Raw genomic sequence first — 17,176 nt, 5'->3', positions numbered from 1 at the left:
AAGTGTGAGCTAATCGAGCAGCGAGAGCTGTCAAAGCGTGAGCCAAACGAACATGCGTTATTTTTGTTTTGAACTTTTCTTCAGGAGTAATGTAATCCGCTTGAAATTATTTCGGTGAAAGTTGTTTTGCATAGAGCAAAAAATATGAAATATTTACCTCTTTTGAATGTTTGTCCATGCGATATTTAGCTAGTAATTTTTTCTGCTGTTTATTAGTTTGGAAATGTAGCTCAAAGATCTATAACGAAACAAAATACACTTTTTAGCAATGAGAAAGTCATGTCCGTGTTATAATATTATTCTCGACGCAACTCAGCACTGCTAGTCTGTTGCCAAATCGTTCCATTTTTCTTCCGCTAATCTCTCATATAAAGGATCACTAGTACGATGATACGCCATGCCCAGGGAATTCAAGGAAATTTCCATTACGAAAAGATCCTAGACCGCCCGGGAATCGAATCCAGACACCTTCAGCATGGTTTTGCTTTGTAGCCGCGGACTCTAACCACTCGGCTTAAGTACGCCCCTTTTTCTCGAGATATTAAGCCCTAAAATATTCCATAATGTCTGATACAACCTACAATTTATTATCAGTTACCGTTTATTTCGTGGCGTAAAATACATGGGCGGTCCAAAAGTCGATACTAATTCAATCCGAATCCGGTTGGAAATCCTAGTGGCAATTGTTGCAGTTTGGGTGGCATTTAATTCCATTAACCTTGCACCGGCAGCCTCCACTGGTGTCGCCCGTACCCTTTGGCCCCCATCGGGGACCTCGCGTGACCCAGCAGACCGCGGTTTTGCACAGACTGCACGTGACGAAGTCGCAACCGTCGATCTTGGTCAGAACCATCGTGCATTTGGGGCAGGGTATGGCTTCCCCGGCGGACACCAGGTTCTGCAATGCCCGTTCCGAGCGACGATTCTCGAAGTTTCCCAACAGTCGATCCTGGTAGTCCTCGCAGGTCATATCGGCATGCAACGCCTGGGGAGAAAGTTTACAAAAACTATGATAAATTACATTCTTTTCACTTAAGGGCCACAACCCCATCTTGTATCGATTTTCTAAGATCAGGCTGAAATTATAAGAGTTTTTTTTCTAGATAGGGTTGTTTGTTGATGGTGTTACATATCTGCAAGCTCCTCTAAATAGAAAATCAAGTTACTCAGGATTTCGAAAACATTCTCAATCATGAGAACGTTTTTGAAAATTCGTGGGAGACTGATTTTGAAGAGGGGAGAACTATGATTAAAAAAATCAAAAATATGAAAGCCCCTGGCGATGATGCATTTTTTTACATCCTCATCAAGAAACTTCCAGAAAGTAGCTTATCATTCTTAGTTGATATATTTAACAAATGTTTTCAATTAGCATATTTTCCTGACAAATGGAAAAATGCTGAGGTTGTACCAATATCGAAACCAGACAAAAATCCTGCAGAAGCTTCTAGCTATCGTCCAATCAGTTTGCTTTCCTCCATCAGTAAACTTTTTGAAAAGGTTATTTTGAACAGAATGATGGTCCACATTAATTAAAATTCAATTTTTGCCAATGAACAGTTCGGATTCCACCATGGACATTCGACCACTCATCAACTTTTACGTGTAACAAATTTGATCCGTTCCAACAAATCTGAAGGCTATTCTACTGGTCTTGCTCTTCTTGACATAGAAAAAGCATTTGACCGTGACAGTGTTTGGCATGAAGGCTTTAATTTTCCCAGGAGCAATTCTCGCTGAAACCAGGCCGCCATCGGCACCCATCGTTAGAATTCCAATTTTATGTCACTGATCGCTAGTTTTCGATAAAACTTAAGGGTGGTCCTTTCTGTTTTCTCAAATTGGTGGACCCCTCGTACGCCAGTTAGCTGAACAGTTTGCGAAAAAGCCCATTTTTTGATAAATCTTGGGTATTTCTTCACGGGATATGTCTCATATTTCGCTTGGAACACATAGCAAACTTAGTAGCATCGTATAGAGAAAGGATATAGCTTTCATTTAAACTTGAAAAAATGTTGGCGGCCATTTTGAATTTGGCCGCCATCTTGAATTTTGTTAGAAAAATCGATTTTTCACCATTAGCGCACCGCTAGTTTTGAATCCTGAGATCACCATCAGAAAGCTGAGGAAAAATTGCGTAAGATAGGCTACAAAAACTAGGTGAGCAAAGGTATTTGCCCTATGATATTAACGATTTTCTAAATCATGTTCTACTATTTTGACGTATATGTCAAGTGCAATCAATGCAAACATCATTTTTTGTACAACAAAGAAACAAGTTTTCAATCGTTGGTGTATTATTTGAGACAGATGAAGAATAGGAGTATTAATTTGAGTGAAAAAATCTGGCGGCCATCTTGGATTTTGACGCCATCTTGGTTTTAAGTAGTAGAATGAGTTTTCACCTTGTTAGCACTCAACATGTTGAATTTCAATGCTACCGTTACACTTATTCTTCTTCTTGTTCTTCTTTTTCCTCACGTTACGTCCCTACTGGAACAGAGCCAGCCCTTCAGCTTGACTAGTTTTAAAAACAAATAATCAAATAGGATGTTTTAACGCTGAATGATTCTTCTGCATATCTTCGAGTTGTAAAATAGCATTATTTCTTTCATTCATTTGGTCTGAAACCATTGATACAAATGAACAATCAGTTGAACAGCTGAGATATGATAAGAAAGATAGAATCTGATTGTTTTTTTTTAACGGAGGCCTTATAATTCAACATGATGAGCACTGAGATGGTAAAAAATCATGCAACTGCTAACAACCAAGATGGCGTCGAAAGCCAAGATGGCCGCCAGTTTTTCTAACCTCGAAATTATACACCTGCCTTTCGGCATTACGTCCACATTAGAACAAAACCTGCTTCTCATCATTCAATTTCGCTATTTTTCACATGCATGTTGGGCGGTACTAAAAACGATACTTTATGACTTAGAAAATCAAGGATGTTTTTTGCTTCAAAATTTAAGACTTTCATTATAAATTAATGCACTTTTGTCAATGTTTTACGTTAGAACTACAGATATTACCACAAGGCTTACTAATGTCCCGACACGCAATCTATAAACTTCATACAATGAACAACAATGCATAGGGTAAAAAAATGTTTGTTTAATTCAATCAATATTTTTTGACGGTTTTCATTTATTGAATTTATTTTTTCATTATTACTGAATTCAAAGATATGTCGAAGAATTATTCTGTTGTCAGAAATCGCATTAAAAAAGAAAATTCCTGTTTAATAACCTGGATTGATAACTAATAAAGCTGAGTATCAGACTCGGTTCCAGTAGGGACGTAACGTCAGTAAAATGAAGAATAATGAGAAGAAGAGTATACGTAACCTTTTTTTTATTGGTAGCCTCTAAATTCGACATGCTGAGTGCTAACAAGATGGAAAATTCATTCTACTACCTAAAATCAAGATGGCGTCAAAATCCAAGATGGCCGCCAGATTTTTTCACTAAAAATAATATTCTTATACTTTACTCGACTCGAATAAAACACCAAAGGTTGAAAACTTGTTTCTTTGTTGTACAAAAAATGATGTTTGTATTGATTGCACTCGCCATATACGTCAAAATCGTATAACATGATTTAGAAAATCGTTCATTTCATAGGGTAAATACCATTGCTCACCTAGTTTCTGTAGCCTATCTTACGCAATTTTTCCTCAGCTTTCTGATGGTGATCTCAGAATTCAAAACTAGCGGTGCGCTAATGGTGAAAAATCGATTTTTCTAACAAAATTCAAGATGGCGGCCAAATTCAAAATGACCGCCAAAATTTTTTCAAGTTTAAATGAAAGCTATATCCTTTCTATACAATGCCACTAAGTTTGCTATGTGTTCCAAGCGAAATATGAGACATATCCTGTGAAGAAATACCTAAGATTTATCTAAAAATGGGCTTTTTCGCAAACTGTTCAGCTAGCTGGCGTACGAGGGGTCCACCAATTTGAGAAAACAGAAAGGACCACCTGGTTTCAGCGAGAATTGCTCCCAGATACATTGTTAGAATAATTCAAAGTTATCTGACAAATCGTACACTTCAGGTTAATTATCAGAACTCCAGGTCTGAAAGACTTCCTATAAGAGCTGGTGTTCCTCAAGGCAGCATTTTGGGACCAATATTATACAATATTTTCACATCTGACTTACCTGAGTTACCTCGGGATGTCAAAAATCCTTGTTTGCGGATGACATAGGCCTCTCCGCCAAAGGACGAAATCTGCGTGTCATCTGTAGTCGACTGCAAAAAAGTTTGGATATTTTTTCTTCATACTTTCAAAAAATAGAAGAATTCTCCAAATGCTTCCAAAACTCAACTAATAATATTCCCACATAAACCAAAAGCTCTTTATTTGAAACCCTCAAGTAGACATGTTGTCACGATGCGAGGAGTTCCAAAAAATTGGTCAGATGAAGTTAAGTATCTAGGGCTCATGCTAGGTAAGAATTTAACTTTCAAAAATCACATTGAGGGCATTCAAGCCAAATGTAACACATATGTAAAATGTCTCTATCCCCTTATTAATAGAAAATCAAAACTTTGTCTTAAGAACAAGCTTTTGATATTCAAACAAATTTTCAGGCCAGCCATGTTGTATGCTGTACCAATATGGACTAGCTGTTGTAATACCAGGAAGAAAGCTCTGCATAGAATTCAAAATAAAATTTTGAAAATGATTCTGAGGCTTCCTCCCTGGTATAGTACCAATGAGTTACATAGAATATCCAATGTTGAAACATTGGAACAAATGTCAAATAAAATAATTAATAATTTCAGGCAAAAATCTTTGCAATCTTCTATTGCCACGATAAATGCGTTATATGTTTAGGTTAAGTTAGGTTAAGTATTTTAAGAACGTTGTTTCTCTCTTATAAGCAGGTGAAATCAACTCACCTGTAAAAAATTCGAACTGCTAGATATAAGAAATAATGAATGTAATGTTTGGAATGATACTAATAAAAAAATAAAAAAAAAAATGGTTTTTACTTAATTTAATAAAATCTGTTCCATTTTATTCATCATATTAATGTTTTGAAACTGAATCATCAGTTTATAACCCAAGTTTAATAAGTCAGACAAATAAGTTTGAACAAAAAAGCTACTAAGCTATTTTTTACCGATGTTATTTAAAATGCTACGTCCACTAATTGGGACCCCTCCCTCCCCCTCGTCACACATCGTCACAAATTCGTGAAGAACCCCCTCCCCCCCTAAAATGCTACGTCATATATGGACGACCCCATATTCCTGGAAAATAATATAAAATATCCGAAAAGGACTTGAAAAAAAAATCTCAAATGAATTCCTTAAAAAACACCAGAGGAATCTTTGAAATATCTGTGCAATTATTCATGAAGACATTTCTAGAGGATATCCTAAAGCAAACGTATGTGAGAAAACTTTGAAAAAGCTAGTTTGGTAATAATTCCTGGCAGTAGCGCAACCAGGATTTGGTTCTAGGGGGGGTTTTGCAAATTCTAAAATACTTTTTGAGCAGATATTTTTGATATAAAAATCGAGTTGAAGCATTTAAGTAAGTTTTATGTTTTTGCATAGTAAAATGATTTAGGAATTATTTTAGTAAATTATCGTGATGCAATTTATCCACTCTTTTTCTGTGCTGTTCCTTATATGTCTCTCCGGTGTTGTTTTTATATGTTTTCGAGTTTTGCAACAATGAGAATGACTTCGAGAACAATCTTTAAGCGCAGTAATTTGCAATAGGAATCATTCACATTATTGTTGCAGTAGGTCGAAAGTAGATCAACATTGCAAAACTAAAACTGCGGTGGAAAACTAATTGTCACATCTTACAAACTTTGTTTTGGATGATTTTGTAATCCGATTGATTTGATATTGAGTAGGACGCTAATGCATCCATATTTCTTATGGACAAATCCGAGTCACATTGTTCCAAAAGTTTTTAACACCCTATTTTCACGATTAATTAAAAAATAAACAAAAATATTCATTATCCACACTAACAAAATCTAATAATTGTCGAAATTTTCAAAGGTGCCAAATGCTTCCACTGCCAGCTAAATACAGATGTTTCTTCAAATCAAAGAATTCGTAGGTCGCCAAATTTGGCAAAATGCTGAGGCAATGGTGGGGAACACAGAAAAAAATATTTAAATTTCAATGTAGTGTAAACTGAACTCTACTGTAAAAATAAATCAAATTCGTGTGTTGTTACAGTATCATGTAAACTTAAATGAATATACAATCAATTTTCAACTAAAAACGATTGAATATTACATGATCGTGTAAATTTAAACTGAATTCGATTGAAAAATAATGGATTGGTCGTTGAAATTTAGGTTTATTTTGATGCTCCAAATATGTGCATGAAAATAAACTTAAATTTACAACATATTTTTAGCTGTGAAGAATGGCGGGGAAGCATGGTGGGGAACGTGCCTTTGGAACCGACCTTCTGATCAGTTTGTTTTCAAAACAGGCTAGAGAATTTTGTTATTTATCAGCTTATTGTAGTAATAATTCACAGATGATTTTGTTATTACTATTACTTCCTGAAGAGTTCAATAATTCAAATAAACACAACATAGAATAATATAACTGTGAAAACCACTAACATTCCCAGTGTTAATACGAATTAAACTAAGTTACTGCTCTGTAGTTGTATGATATGTAGTGTTGCATTTAAAAAATGTACTTGGCAAGCCATATAATTTTTCGGCTCTGGGGGGGGTTTTGACCCCCAAAACCCCCCCTTGGTTGCGCCACTGATTCCTGGGCATACACTTTCAACAATAATTGTTTGAGGAATTTATGATTGAACTCCTATGAAGATTCCTTGGTAGTATCTTGTAGGAACTCGTGGCGATGTTTCAATTCATTTTTATCGAGGAATCTTTTGAGATCCGTATATATTAGTTACTGAAGAAATCTCTGTAAGTATTCCTACACAGCTAAAAATATGTTGTAAACTTCAGTTTATTTTCATGCACATATTTGGAGCATCCAAATAAACTGAAATGTCAACGCCAAACGAATGCACTTTAAATTTACACGATCATCATCTTTAGTTGAAAATTAAACGTGATGCTGTAACAAAAGATGGATTTGATTTACTTTTACTATAGGGTGGCTGATCCAGTGGTAGTGTGTGTACCAATAATAGTGATAGTGCGGTTTCAAGCGTGTTTTTTTATTTTTATGTGTATTTTTTCTAACATAACCCTTGTTAAATTAATATGAATGTGTATAAAATTTGTTTTGAAATTAGTAAAATACTAGAAAACAATTAAAAACCTCAACTTTTTTGCTCCTTTGCACCAGTAACAGTGGGGCGTTCCTATAATAGTGAGTCTCAATGGGAAATCAATGTTAACCACTATTATAGGAACAGACGTTAGCAAATACCACTATTACTGGAATATGTTCCAGTAATGGAGGAAATGCTTTTTTGAAAGATTCAATGATTTTATCATTCTAAGATTATTATTTACATAAAAAAGAATAGAAAAGCTTTCGTATGACGTATTCAGATATGAAAAACGAGCTTCCGTTATTTTGTGGCGACTTTTTATTCCTCAACCCGTTACTATTGCCACTATCACTGGTAAAGACGCCCTACTCTTCTTTTTACGCTACATAGAAATTTAAATATTTTTATGTGTAATCAAGACCAATTATTAGACACTCTGAAGTAATGTCTGAAGGAATTCGTACATGAAACTCTGAAAGAGTTCAAGGAGGAATCTATGTAGGAATTTGAGGATAAATCCCTGAAGAATCTCTGGATGGTTCCAAGATGGAGTTGATAGATAAATTCCTGAAGTCCTTAGAAAAATAAGTAGAGGAATTATTGGATAAATTCCGTGATTAAGCATCGCTATAGGAAATTCTTAAGCAACATTGGATTATTATTGTAGTTTTTCTATAAAAATATCAAATTTTAAGAGCCGAATTATTCATCGGCGTGAAAACACAAAATCAGCGGCGTCGTGCTGATCAGCGTATGGCGCGCCGCCGATGACTAATTCAGCGTCGGCTTGTCGTAAAATGGATCGGCGGCGCACAGGTCTAAATGCATTCTATCGATCGGCGAGCTGAAGTCTACGGAAGCATTCCGATTTCCGGATTCGGTGATCCACTCTAATCCACTCTGATTCTACAAGGCTTCCTCTCTCTCACGGGTGGACATGAACTTCTCTTTTCCGCCGCATCGTGAACGTGCATCCCATTGTGGCATAATGAACATTGAGCTTTCGCACTGAACAAAATCTCCCGCCATGAACTGAATGATTCGTAATTCACACGGCTGCATATCTCAAAATTCCTTATTTTGAATGATTTGTAGTGAATATGATGCATCCCCTATTTGTTGAACAGAAATCATCTGATTCTGTGATGGCATTCAGCATGAATCCGTATGAAAATAAGTTGATATTTGAATTATGGCAACACGAATGAATAATGTGCTTATTATAAAGGATAATTATTTCCACCATGTCCTGAATCAAAAATCATTCAATTATCTTCTGAATGTCATATTTAAGACTAATGATGCTAGACATAAAATCATCCTTGTCAATTGTAGTAAAATAATGCCGGTTGCAACAGTTCCCGCGTGCAGAGTTCGGAGTTTTTCGAGTTAATTTAACAGGTAATTGGACTTTTCAAAGGACTTATTGTTATCTGTAGCAACTGATTACTATATTTAGGAGCACCAAACATCATTTGTAGCTGAAGATGAAGGATTGTTTGCAGGATCAAGGACTCGTTATTCAAATGGGCACCTCACGCCAAGTCACGATGGTCGTCGATTTAAGATTGATAATTATTATACTATTAATGCAGCTAAACAGTTCGTGGAAATAAATATTTATGTGCGTTAAAGAATTAAGAAGCTTTGCTTTGCAATCATTTAAATATCTTATTGGTATTTCATTCAATATGTTTACATTTAGATGTATGGTAATCATTCAATTATTGACCGCTTTTGGAAACAGACAATTCATTCCATGATTGAATGATTTTCATTCAGTGTGATTTGTAAACAGATGATTTTCATGCAGATGAAAATCATCTTGAATGTGTCTGAAAATAGGAATGGGGCTCGGATGAGGCAAAAATCATTCAATGTATGGCGGAAGATTTCGTTCAGTGCGCCGAGCGGTGTCACGAACACGTGCGCAAATTTGCTGTTTGAAAATACTGCCGTTTGATTTTGCTGGGAACAGCTGATCTTTGTTTATATTTTCCACCAGCACTCTTTCAATAGTGTTGGTGACATGTAACGTGTACACTCCCGTGCATAAGTTTGGGTTCACCCCCTAAAAATCATGCAAAAGTGTTCTGTCCATATCTCTGTGATTACACGTCCAATTAAAACTCTTTAAGGCCTTTTGGTGCGTCATCACAAAATGGCTTCTTCCAAAATTATTAACATATTGTTTTGATGGTATTGGTATTTGCAACATCGATGAAATATAACTGCTTTTCACTTGATTTAATGGATAATTTATACAAAGAAAAATGCTTCAGGTGGTATTTCAATATTTAATCAACACTTTCAGATACAGCATTATCAATTTAGCGACAATATACATGAGATTTATATTATATCAAAAAAAATCTCCGATTTCATGCCGCATCTCATTGCCTCACACAACTACACTTGTAAATAGAAGGTGCTTACCTTTTCCATTGTGATTCTACAGCAAGCATTTGTGTTTTGGATTTCATATTGCGTTCACTACACTTTCACTAAACAAATCTTTCATTCACTTTCCTTGAAGGAACACATTTTAAACGGGAATCAAATATTTATAAAGTTTTATCAACCGCATCACTCAAAACTATTATGGCGATGGTTTTCACTTGCTGCGAATCGACGCCGCCACCGCACACTGAGACATGCCTGTGTTTATAGTCTAAAATATCCAAATTTTTTTCTGTTGCATTATTTTTAGTGCGGAAAGGTTGGGCAAAGCATAGAAACTTGAAACTCATACGTTGTTAGTTTTTCGATTCTCTCAAATTACAGAAACCATCTCTCCGAAGCATAAAATCATACCAAGTGTTTATCAATTTGGACCACCCAAAATAATTGAAAAGCTCCACAGTGCGATGCGTCGGGATGCGTCGGGACGCGTCTATCGTGTGTGCACGGAGAAATATTTTTACCTAATTTTTGAGTTTACTTAACCCAAAATTAAGTATATCAAATATAGTTTCAACCCAAAATCTCTCGGTTTTCTCTTTCTCCCACACGAATGTTGTCAAAAATAGAGAAAGCTGCATCTACCCAATCGGGGTACTTCGGCCCAATAAGCCAAATTTGGGTAAATGCAACTTTTCTTATGTTTGGGTCGAAAGAACTCAATTTTGCGTTAAATCAACCCAAAATTGAGTATATTTTTCTAATGGAATTAAAGCCATACTACCTAGTGGGGACCTTAGAAATTTAGCCAAAATTGAGTTATTGGGCTCAACTACGGAATTGCGTTGAAACAACCCAAAATTGAGTTGAATTCCGTCTCCGTGTAGATTGATGTAGGGGAACTTACGAATTCTCGGCAGTCTAAGTCGATGCCGCGCTTCTTTTGTAATTTTCTCGGACATCAGCAGACAAATTACGTGTTCGTTTGTTTACATTTATTCGCTGCTCAATCCTCTATCGATTCACACCGACAGACTTGTTAAAATCTTTCTGGAAACGTTTTTGCAATGCTGCAAACATCTCTTGTCAGTGTGACTATTGTCGGCAGCCTCATTCTCTTCGGCAACTTTCCCATAAGCGCTGCAGGCGAATCTATTCGGCAGCTTCAAATCAGTCGCATTTTGAGGCGTGTGTTAGCAGAGCGTATAATAAAAACTACTTGTCGCTACGGGTAGTAACAGTGGAATGAAAATGTATTAATCTTATTCATTTACAGGTTTTTTTTTTCTAATTGTTTATTTATTGGGCTCAATCGTGTTTAACACTTTACGGAGCCAATGGTCATTTAAATTGTATTGTTGTTGTACAATTTCATTCAAACTATAATAAAAACTAACATGCGGACTAATCCGATATATCGGACTTCGAACCGATAGACGACAGTCGGGATGAGCTTCGCTGCTTTTTCTCCTTAGGTGGCAAAATACTCCTAGACGCCTTGGCCTCCAAGTATTTTAAAATGCTACGTCCACTAATTGGGACCCCTCCCTCCCCCTCGTCACACATCGTCACAAATTCGTGAAGAACCCCCTCCCCCCCTAAAATGCTACGTCATATATGGACGACCCCATATTCCTGGAAAATAATATAAAATATCCGAAAAGGACTTGAAAAAAAAATCTCAAATGAATTCCTTAAAAAACACCAGAGGAATCTTTGAAATATCTGTGCAATTATTCATGAAGACATTTCTAGAGGATATCCTAAAGCAAACGTATGTGAGAAAACTTTGAAAAAGCTAGTTTGGTAATAATTCCTGGCAGTAGCGCAACCAGGATTTGGTTCTAGGGGGGTTTTGCAAATTCTAAAATACTTTTTGAGCAGATATTTTTGATATAAAAATCGAGTTGAAGCATTTAAGTAAGTTTTATGTTTTTGCATAGTAAAATGATTTAGGAATTATTTTAGTAAATTATCGTGATGCAATTTATCCACTCTTTTTCTGTGCTGTTCCTTATATGTCTCTCCGGTGTTGTTTTTATATGTTTTCGAGTTTTGCAACAATGAGAATGACTTCGAGAACAATCTTTAAGCGCAGTAATTTGCAATAGGAATCATTCACATTATTGTTGCAGTAGGTCGAAAGTAGATCAACATTGCAAAACTAAAACTGCGGTGGAAAACTAATTGTCACATCTTACAAACTTTGTTTTGGATGATTTTGTAATCCGATTGATTTGATATTGAGTAGGACGCTAATGCATCCATATTTCTTATGGACAAATCCGAGTCACATTGTTCCAAAAGTTTTTAACACCCTATTTTCACGATTAATTAAAAAATAAACAAAAATATTCATTATCCACACTAACAAAATCTAATAATTGTCGAAATTTTCAAAGGTGCCAAATGCTTCCACTGCCAGCTAAATACAGATGTTTCTTCAAATCAAAGAATTCGTAGGTCGCCAAATTTGGCAAAATGCTGAGGCAATGGTGGGGAACACAGAAAAAAATATTTAAATTTCAATGTAGTGTAAACTGAACTCTACTGTAAAAATAAATCAAATTCGTGTGTTGTTACAGTATCATGTAAACTTAAATGAATATACAATCAATTTTCAACTAAAAACGATTGAATATTACATGATCGTGTAAATTTAAACTGAATTCGATTGAAAAATAATGGATTGGTCGTTGAAATTTAGGTTTATTTTGATGCTCCAAATATGTGCATGAAAATAAACTTAAATTTACAACATATTTTTAGCTGTGAAGAATGGCGGGGAAGCATGGTGGGGAACGTGCCTTTGGAACCGACCTTCTGATCAGTTTGTTTTCAAAACAGGCTAGAGAATTTTGTTATTTATCAGCTTATTGTAGTAATAATTCACAGATGATTTTGTTATTACTATTACTTCCTGAAGAGTTCAATAATTCAAATAAACACAACATAGAATAATATAACTGTGAAAACCACTAACATTCCCAGTGTTAATACGAATTAAACTAAGTTACTGCTCTGTAGTTGTATGATATGTAGTGTTGCATTTAAAAAATGTACTTGGCAAGCCATATAATTTTTCGGCTCTGGGGGGGGTTTTGACCCCCAAAACCCCCCCTTGGTTGCGCCACTGATTCCTGGGCATACACTTTCAACAATAATTGTTTGAGGAATTTATGATTGAACTCCTATGAAGATTCCTTGGTAGTATCTTGTAGGAACTCGTGGCGATGTTTCAATTCATTTTTATCGAGGAATCTTTTGAGATCCGTATATATTAGTTACTGAAGAAATCTCTGTAAGTATTCCTACACAGCTAAAAATATGTTGTAAACTTCAGTTTATTTTCATGCACATATTTGGAGCATCCAAATAAACTGAAATGTCAACGCCAAACGAATGCACTTTAAATTTACACGATCATCATCTTTAGTTGAAAATTAAACGTGATGCTGTAACAAAAGATGGATTTGATTTACTTTTACTATAGGGTGGCTGATCCAGTGGTAGTGTGTGTACCAATAATAGTGATAGTGCGGTTTCAAGCGTGTTTTTTATTTTTATGTGTATTTTTTCTAACATAACCCTTGTTAAATTAATATGAATGTGTATAAAATTTGTTTTGAAATTAGTAAAATACTAGAAAACAATTAAAAACCTCAACTTTTTTGCTCCTTTGCACCAGTAACAGTGGGGCGTTCCTATAATAGTGAGTCTCAATGGGAAATCAATGTTAACCACTATTATAGGAACAGACGTTAGCAAATACCACTATTACTGGAATATGTTCCAGTAATGGAGGAAATGCTTTTTTGAAAGATTCAATGATTTTATCATTCTAAGATTATTATTTACATAAAAAAGAATAGAAAAGCTTTCGTATGACGTATTCAGATATGAAAAACGAGCTTCCGTTATTTTGTGGCGACTTTTTATTCCTCAACCCGTTACTATTGCCACTATCACTGGTAAAGACGCCCTACTCTTCTTTTTACGCTACATAGAAATTTAAATATTTTTATGTGTAATCAAGACCAATTATTAGACACTCTGAAGTAATGTCTGAAGGAATTCGTACATGAAACTCTGAAAGAGTTCAAGGAGGAATCTATGTAGGAATTTGAGGATAAATCCCTGAAGAATCTCTGGATGGTTCCAAGATGGAGTTGATAGATAAATTCCTGAAGTCCTTAGAAAAATAAGTAGAGGAATTATTGGATAAATTCCGTGATTAAGCATCGCTATAGGAAATTCTTAAGCAACATTGGATTATTATTGTAGTTTTTCTATAAAAATATCAAATTTTAAGAGCCGAATTATTCATCGGCGTGAAAACACAAAATCAGCGGCGTCGTGCTGATCAGCGTATGGCGCGCCGCCGATGACTAATTCAGCGTCGGCTTGTCGTAAAATGGATCGGCGGCGCACAGGTCTAAATGCATTCTATCGATCGGCGAGCTGAAGTCTACGGAAGCATTCCGATTTCCGGATTCGGTGATCCACTCTAATCCACTCTGATTCTACAAGGCTTCCTCTCTCTCACGGGTGGACATGAACTTCTCTTTTCCGCCGCATCGTGAACGTGCATCCCATTGTGGCATAATGAACATTGAGCTTTCGCACTGAACAAAATCTCCCGCCATGAACTGAATGATTCGTAATTCACACGGCTGCATATCTCAAAATTCCTTATTTTGAATGATTTGTAGTGAATATGATGCATCCCCTATTTGTTGAACAGAAATCATCTGATTCTGTGATGGCATTCAGCATGAATCCGTATGAAAATAAGTTGATATTTGAATTATGGCAACACGAATGAATAATGTGCTTATTATAAAGGATAATTATTTCCACCATGTCCTGAATCAAAAATCATTCAATTATCTTCTGAATGTCATATTTAAGACTAATGATGCTAGACATAAAATCATCCTTGTCAATTGTAGTAAAATAATGCCGGTTGCAACAGTTCCCGCGTGCAGAGTTCGGAGTTTTTCGAGTTAATTTAACAGGTAATTGGACTTTTCAAAGGACTTATTGTTATCTGTAGCAACTGATTACTATATTTAGGAGCACCAAACATCATTTGTAGCTGAAGATGAAGGATTGTTTGCAGGATCAAGGACTCGTTATTCAAATGGGCACCTCACGCCAAGTCACGATGGTCGTCGATTTAAGATTGATAATTATTATACTATTAATGCAGCTAAACAGTTCGTGGAAATAAATATTTATGTGCGTTAAAGAATTAAGAAGCTTTGCTTTGCAATCATTTAAATATCTTATTGGTATTTCATTCAATATGTTTACATTTAGATGTATGGTAATCATTCAATTATTGACCGCTTTTGGAAACAGACAATTCATTCCATGATTGAATGATTTTCATTCAGTGTGATTTGTAAACAGATGATTTTCATGCAGATGAAAATCATCTTGAATGTGTCTGAAAATAGGAATGGGGCTCGGATGAGGCAAAAATCATTCAATGTATGGCGGAAGATTTCGTTCAGTGCGCCGAGCGGTGTCACGAACACGTGCGCAAATTTGCTGTTTGAAAATACTGCCGTTTGATTTTGCTGGGAACAGCTGATCTTTGTTTATATTTTCCACCAGCACTCTTTCAATAGTGTTGGTGACATGTAACGTGTACACTCCCGTGCATAAGTTTGGGTTCACCCCCTAAAAATCATGCAAAAGTGTTCTGTCCATATCTCTGTGATTACACGTCCAATTAAAACTCTTTAAGGCCTTTTGGTGCGTCATCACAAAATGGCTTCTTCCAAAATTATTAACATATTGTTTTGATGGTATTGGTATTTGCAACATCGATGAAATATAACTGCTTTTCACTTGATTTAATGGATAATTTATACAAAGAAAAATGCTTCAGGTGGTATTTCAATATTTAATCAACACTTTCAGATACAGCATTATCAATTTAGCGACAATATACATGAGATTTATATTATATCAAAAAAAATCTCCGATTTCATGCCGCATCTCATTGCCTCACACAACTACACTTGTAAATAGAAGGTGCTTACCTTTTCCATTGTGATTCTACAGCAAGCATTTGTGTTTTGGATTTCATATTGCGTTCACTACACTTTCACTAAACAAATCTTTCATTCACTTTCCTTGAAGGAACACATTTTAAACGGGAATCAAATATTTATAAAGTTTTATCAACCGCATCACTCAAAACTATTATGGCGATGGTTTTCACTTGCTGCGAATCGACGCCGCCACCGCACACTGAGACATGCCTGTGTTTATAGTCTAAAATATCCAAATTTTTTTCTGTTGCATTATTTTTAGTGCGGAAAGGTTGGGCAAAGCATAGAAACTTGAAACTCATACGTTGTTAGTTTTTCGATTCTCTCAAATTACAGAAACCATCTCTCCGAAGCATAAAATCATACCAAGTGTTTATCAATTTGGACCACCCAAAATAATTGAAAAGCTCCACAGTGCGATGCGTCGGGATGCGTCGGGACGCGTCTATCGTGTGTGCACGGAGAAATATTTTTACCTAATTTTTGAGTTTACTTAACCCAAAATTAAGTATATCAAATATAGTTTCAACCCAAAATCTCTCGGTTTTCTCTTTCTCCCACACGAATGTTGTCAAAAATAGAGAAAGCTGCATCTACCCAATCGGGGGTACTTCGGCCCAATAAGCCAAATTTGGGTAAATGCAACTTTTCTTATGTTTGGGTCGAAAGAACTCAATTTTGCGTTAAATCAACCCAAAATTGAGTATATTTTTCTAATGGAATTAAAGCCATACTACCTAGTGGGGACCTTAGAAATTTAGCCAAAATTGAGTTATTGGGCTCAACTACGGAATTGCGTTGAAACAACCCAAAATTGAGTTGAATTCCGTCTCCGTGTAGATTGATGTAGGGGAACTTACGAATTCTCGGCAGTCTAAGTCGATGCCGCGCTTCTTTTGTAATTTTCTCGGACATCAGCAGACAAATTACGTGTTCGTTTGTTTACATTTATTCGCTGCTCAATCCTCTATCGATTCACACCGACAGACTTGTTAAAATCTTTTCTGGAAACGTTTTTTGCAATTGCTGCAAACATCTCTTGTCAGTGTGACTATTGTCGGCAGCCTCATTCTCTTTCGGCAACTTTCCCATAAGCGCTGCAGGCGAATCTATTCGGCAGCTTCAAATCAGTCGCATTTTGAGGCGTGTGTTTAGCAGAGCGTATAATAAAAACTACTTGTCGCTACGGGTAGTAACAGTGGAATGAAAATGTATTAATCTTATTCATTTACAGGTTTTTTTCTAATTGTTTATTTATGGGCTTCAATCCGTGTTTAACAACCTTTACGGAAGCCAAATGGTCATTTAAATTGTATTGTTGTTTGTACAATTTCATTCAACCTATAACTAAGAACTAACATGCGGACTAATCCAGAGTATATCGGACCTTCCGAAGCCGATAGGCACGACAGTCGGGATGAGCTTCGCTGCTTTTTCTCCTTAGGTGGCCTTAGGTGGCAAA

At 35.9% G+C, this 17,176-nt stretch overlaps 1 protein-coding gene and 2 long non-coding RNA genes across 3 annotated transcripts in view; 2 read left to right on the top strand and 1 right to left on the bottom strand.

Moving 5' to 3' along the window:
• Positions 1-566: 566 nt before the first annotated feature.
• The window catches only part of LOC5573541 (ranBP-type and C3HC4-type zinc finger-containing protein 1), a 29,997-nt gene continuing 13,387 nt past the window's right edge, over positions 567-17,176 (bottom strand). Inside the window, exon 3 of the mRNA XM_001654626.2 lies at positions 567-985. Coding sequence (XP_001654676.1) covers positions 674-985 — 312 coding nt within the window. The 3' untranslated portion in view covers positions 567-673. The remainder of the gene's footprint in view (positions 986-17,176) is intronic.
• LOC110675924 lies at positions 8,263-8,878 on the top strand. The gene is made up of 2 exons (XR_002499924.1): positions 8,263-8,650; positions 8,709-8,878. It is a non-coding gene; the product is annotated as an uncharacterized LOC110675924 (long non-coding RNA).
• Positions 14,280-14,895, top strand: LOC110675923. The gene is made up of 2 exons (XR_002499923.1): positions 14,280-14,667; positions 14,726-14,895. It is a non-coding gene; the product is annotated as an uncharacterized LOC110675923 (long non-coding RNA).

Source organism: Aedes aegypti, chromosome 2 (assembly GCF_002204515.2).
Source record: "Aedes aegypti strain LVP_AGWG chromosome 2, AaegL5.0 Primary Assembly, whole genome shotgun sequence".
Classification (NCBI taxonomy): domain Eukaryota; kingdom Metazoa; phylum Arthropoda; class Insecta; order Diptera; family Culicidae; genus Aedes; species Aedes aegypti.
This window is presented reverse-complemented; position numbering and strand designations above follow the sequence as displayed.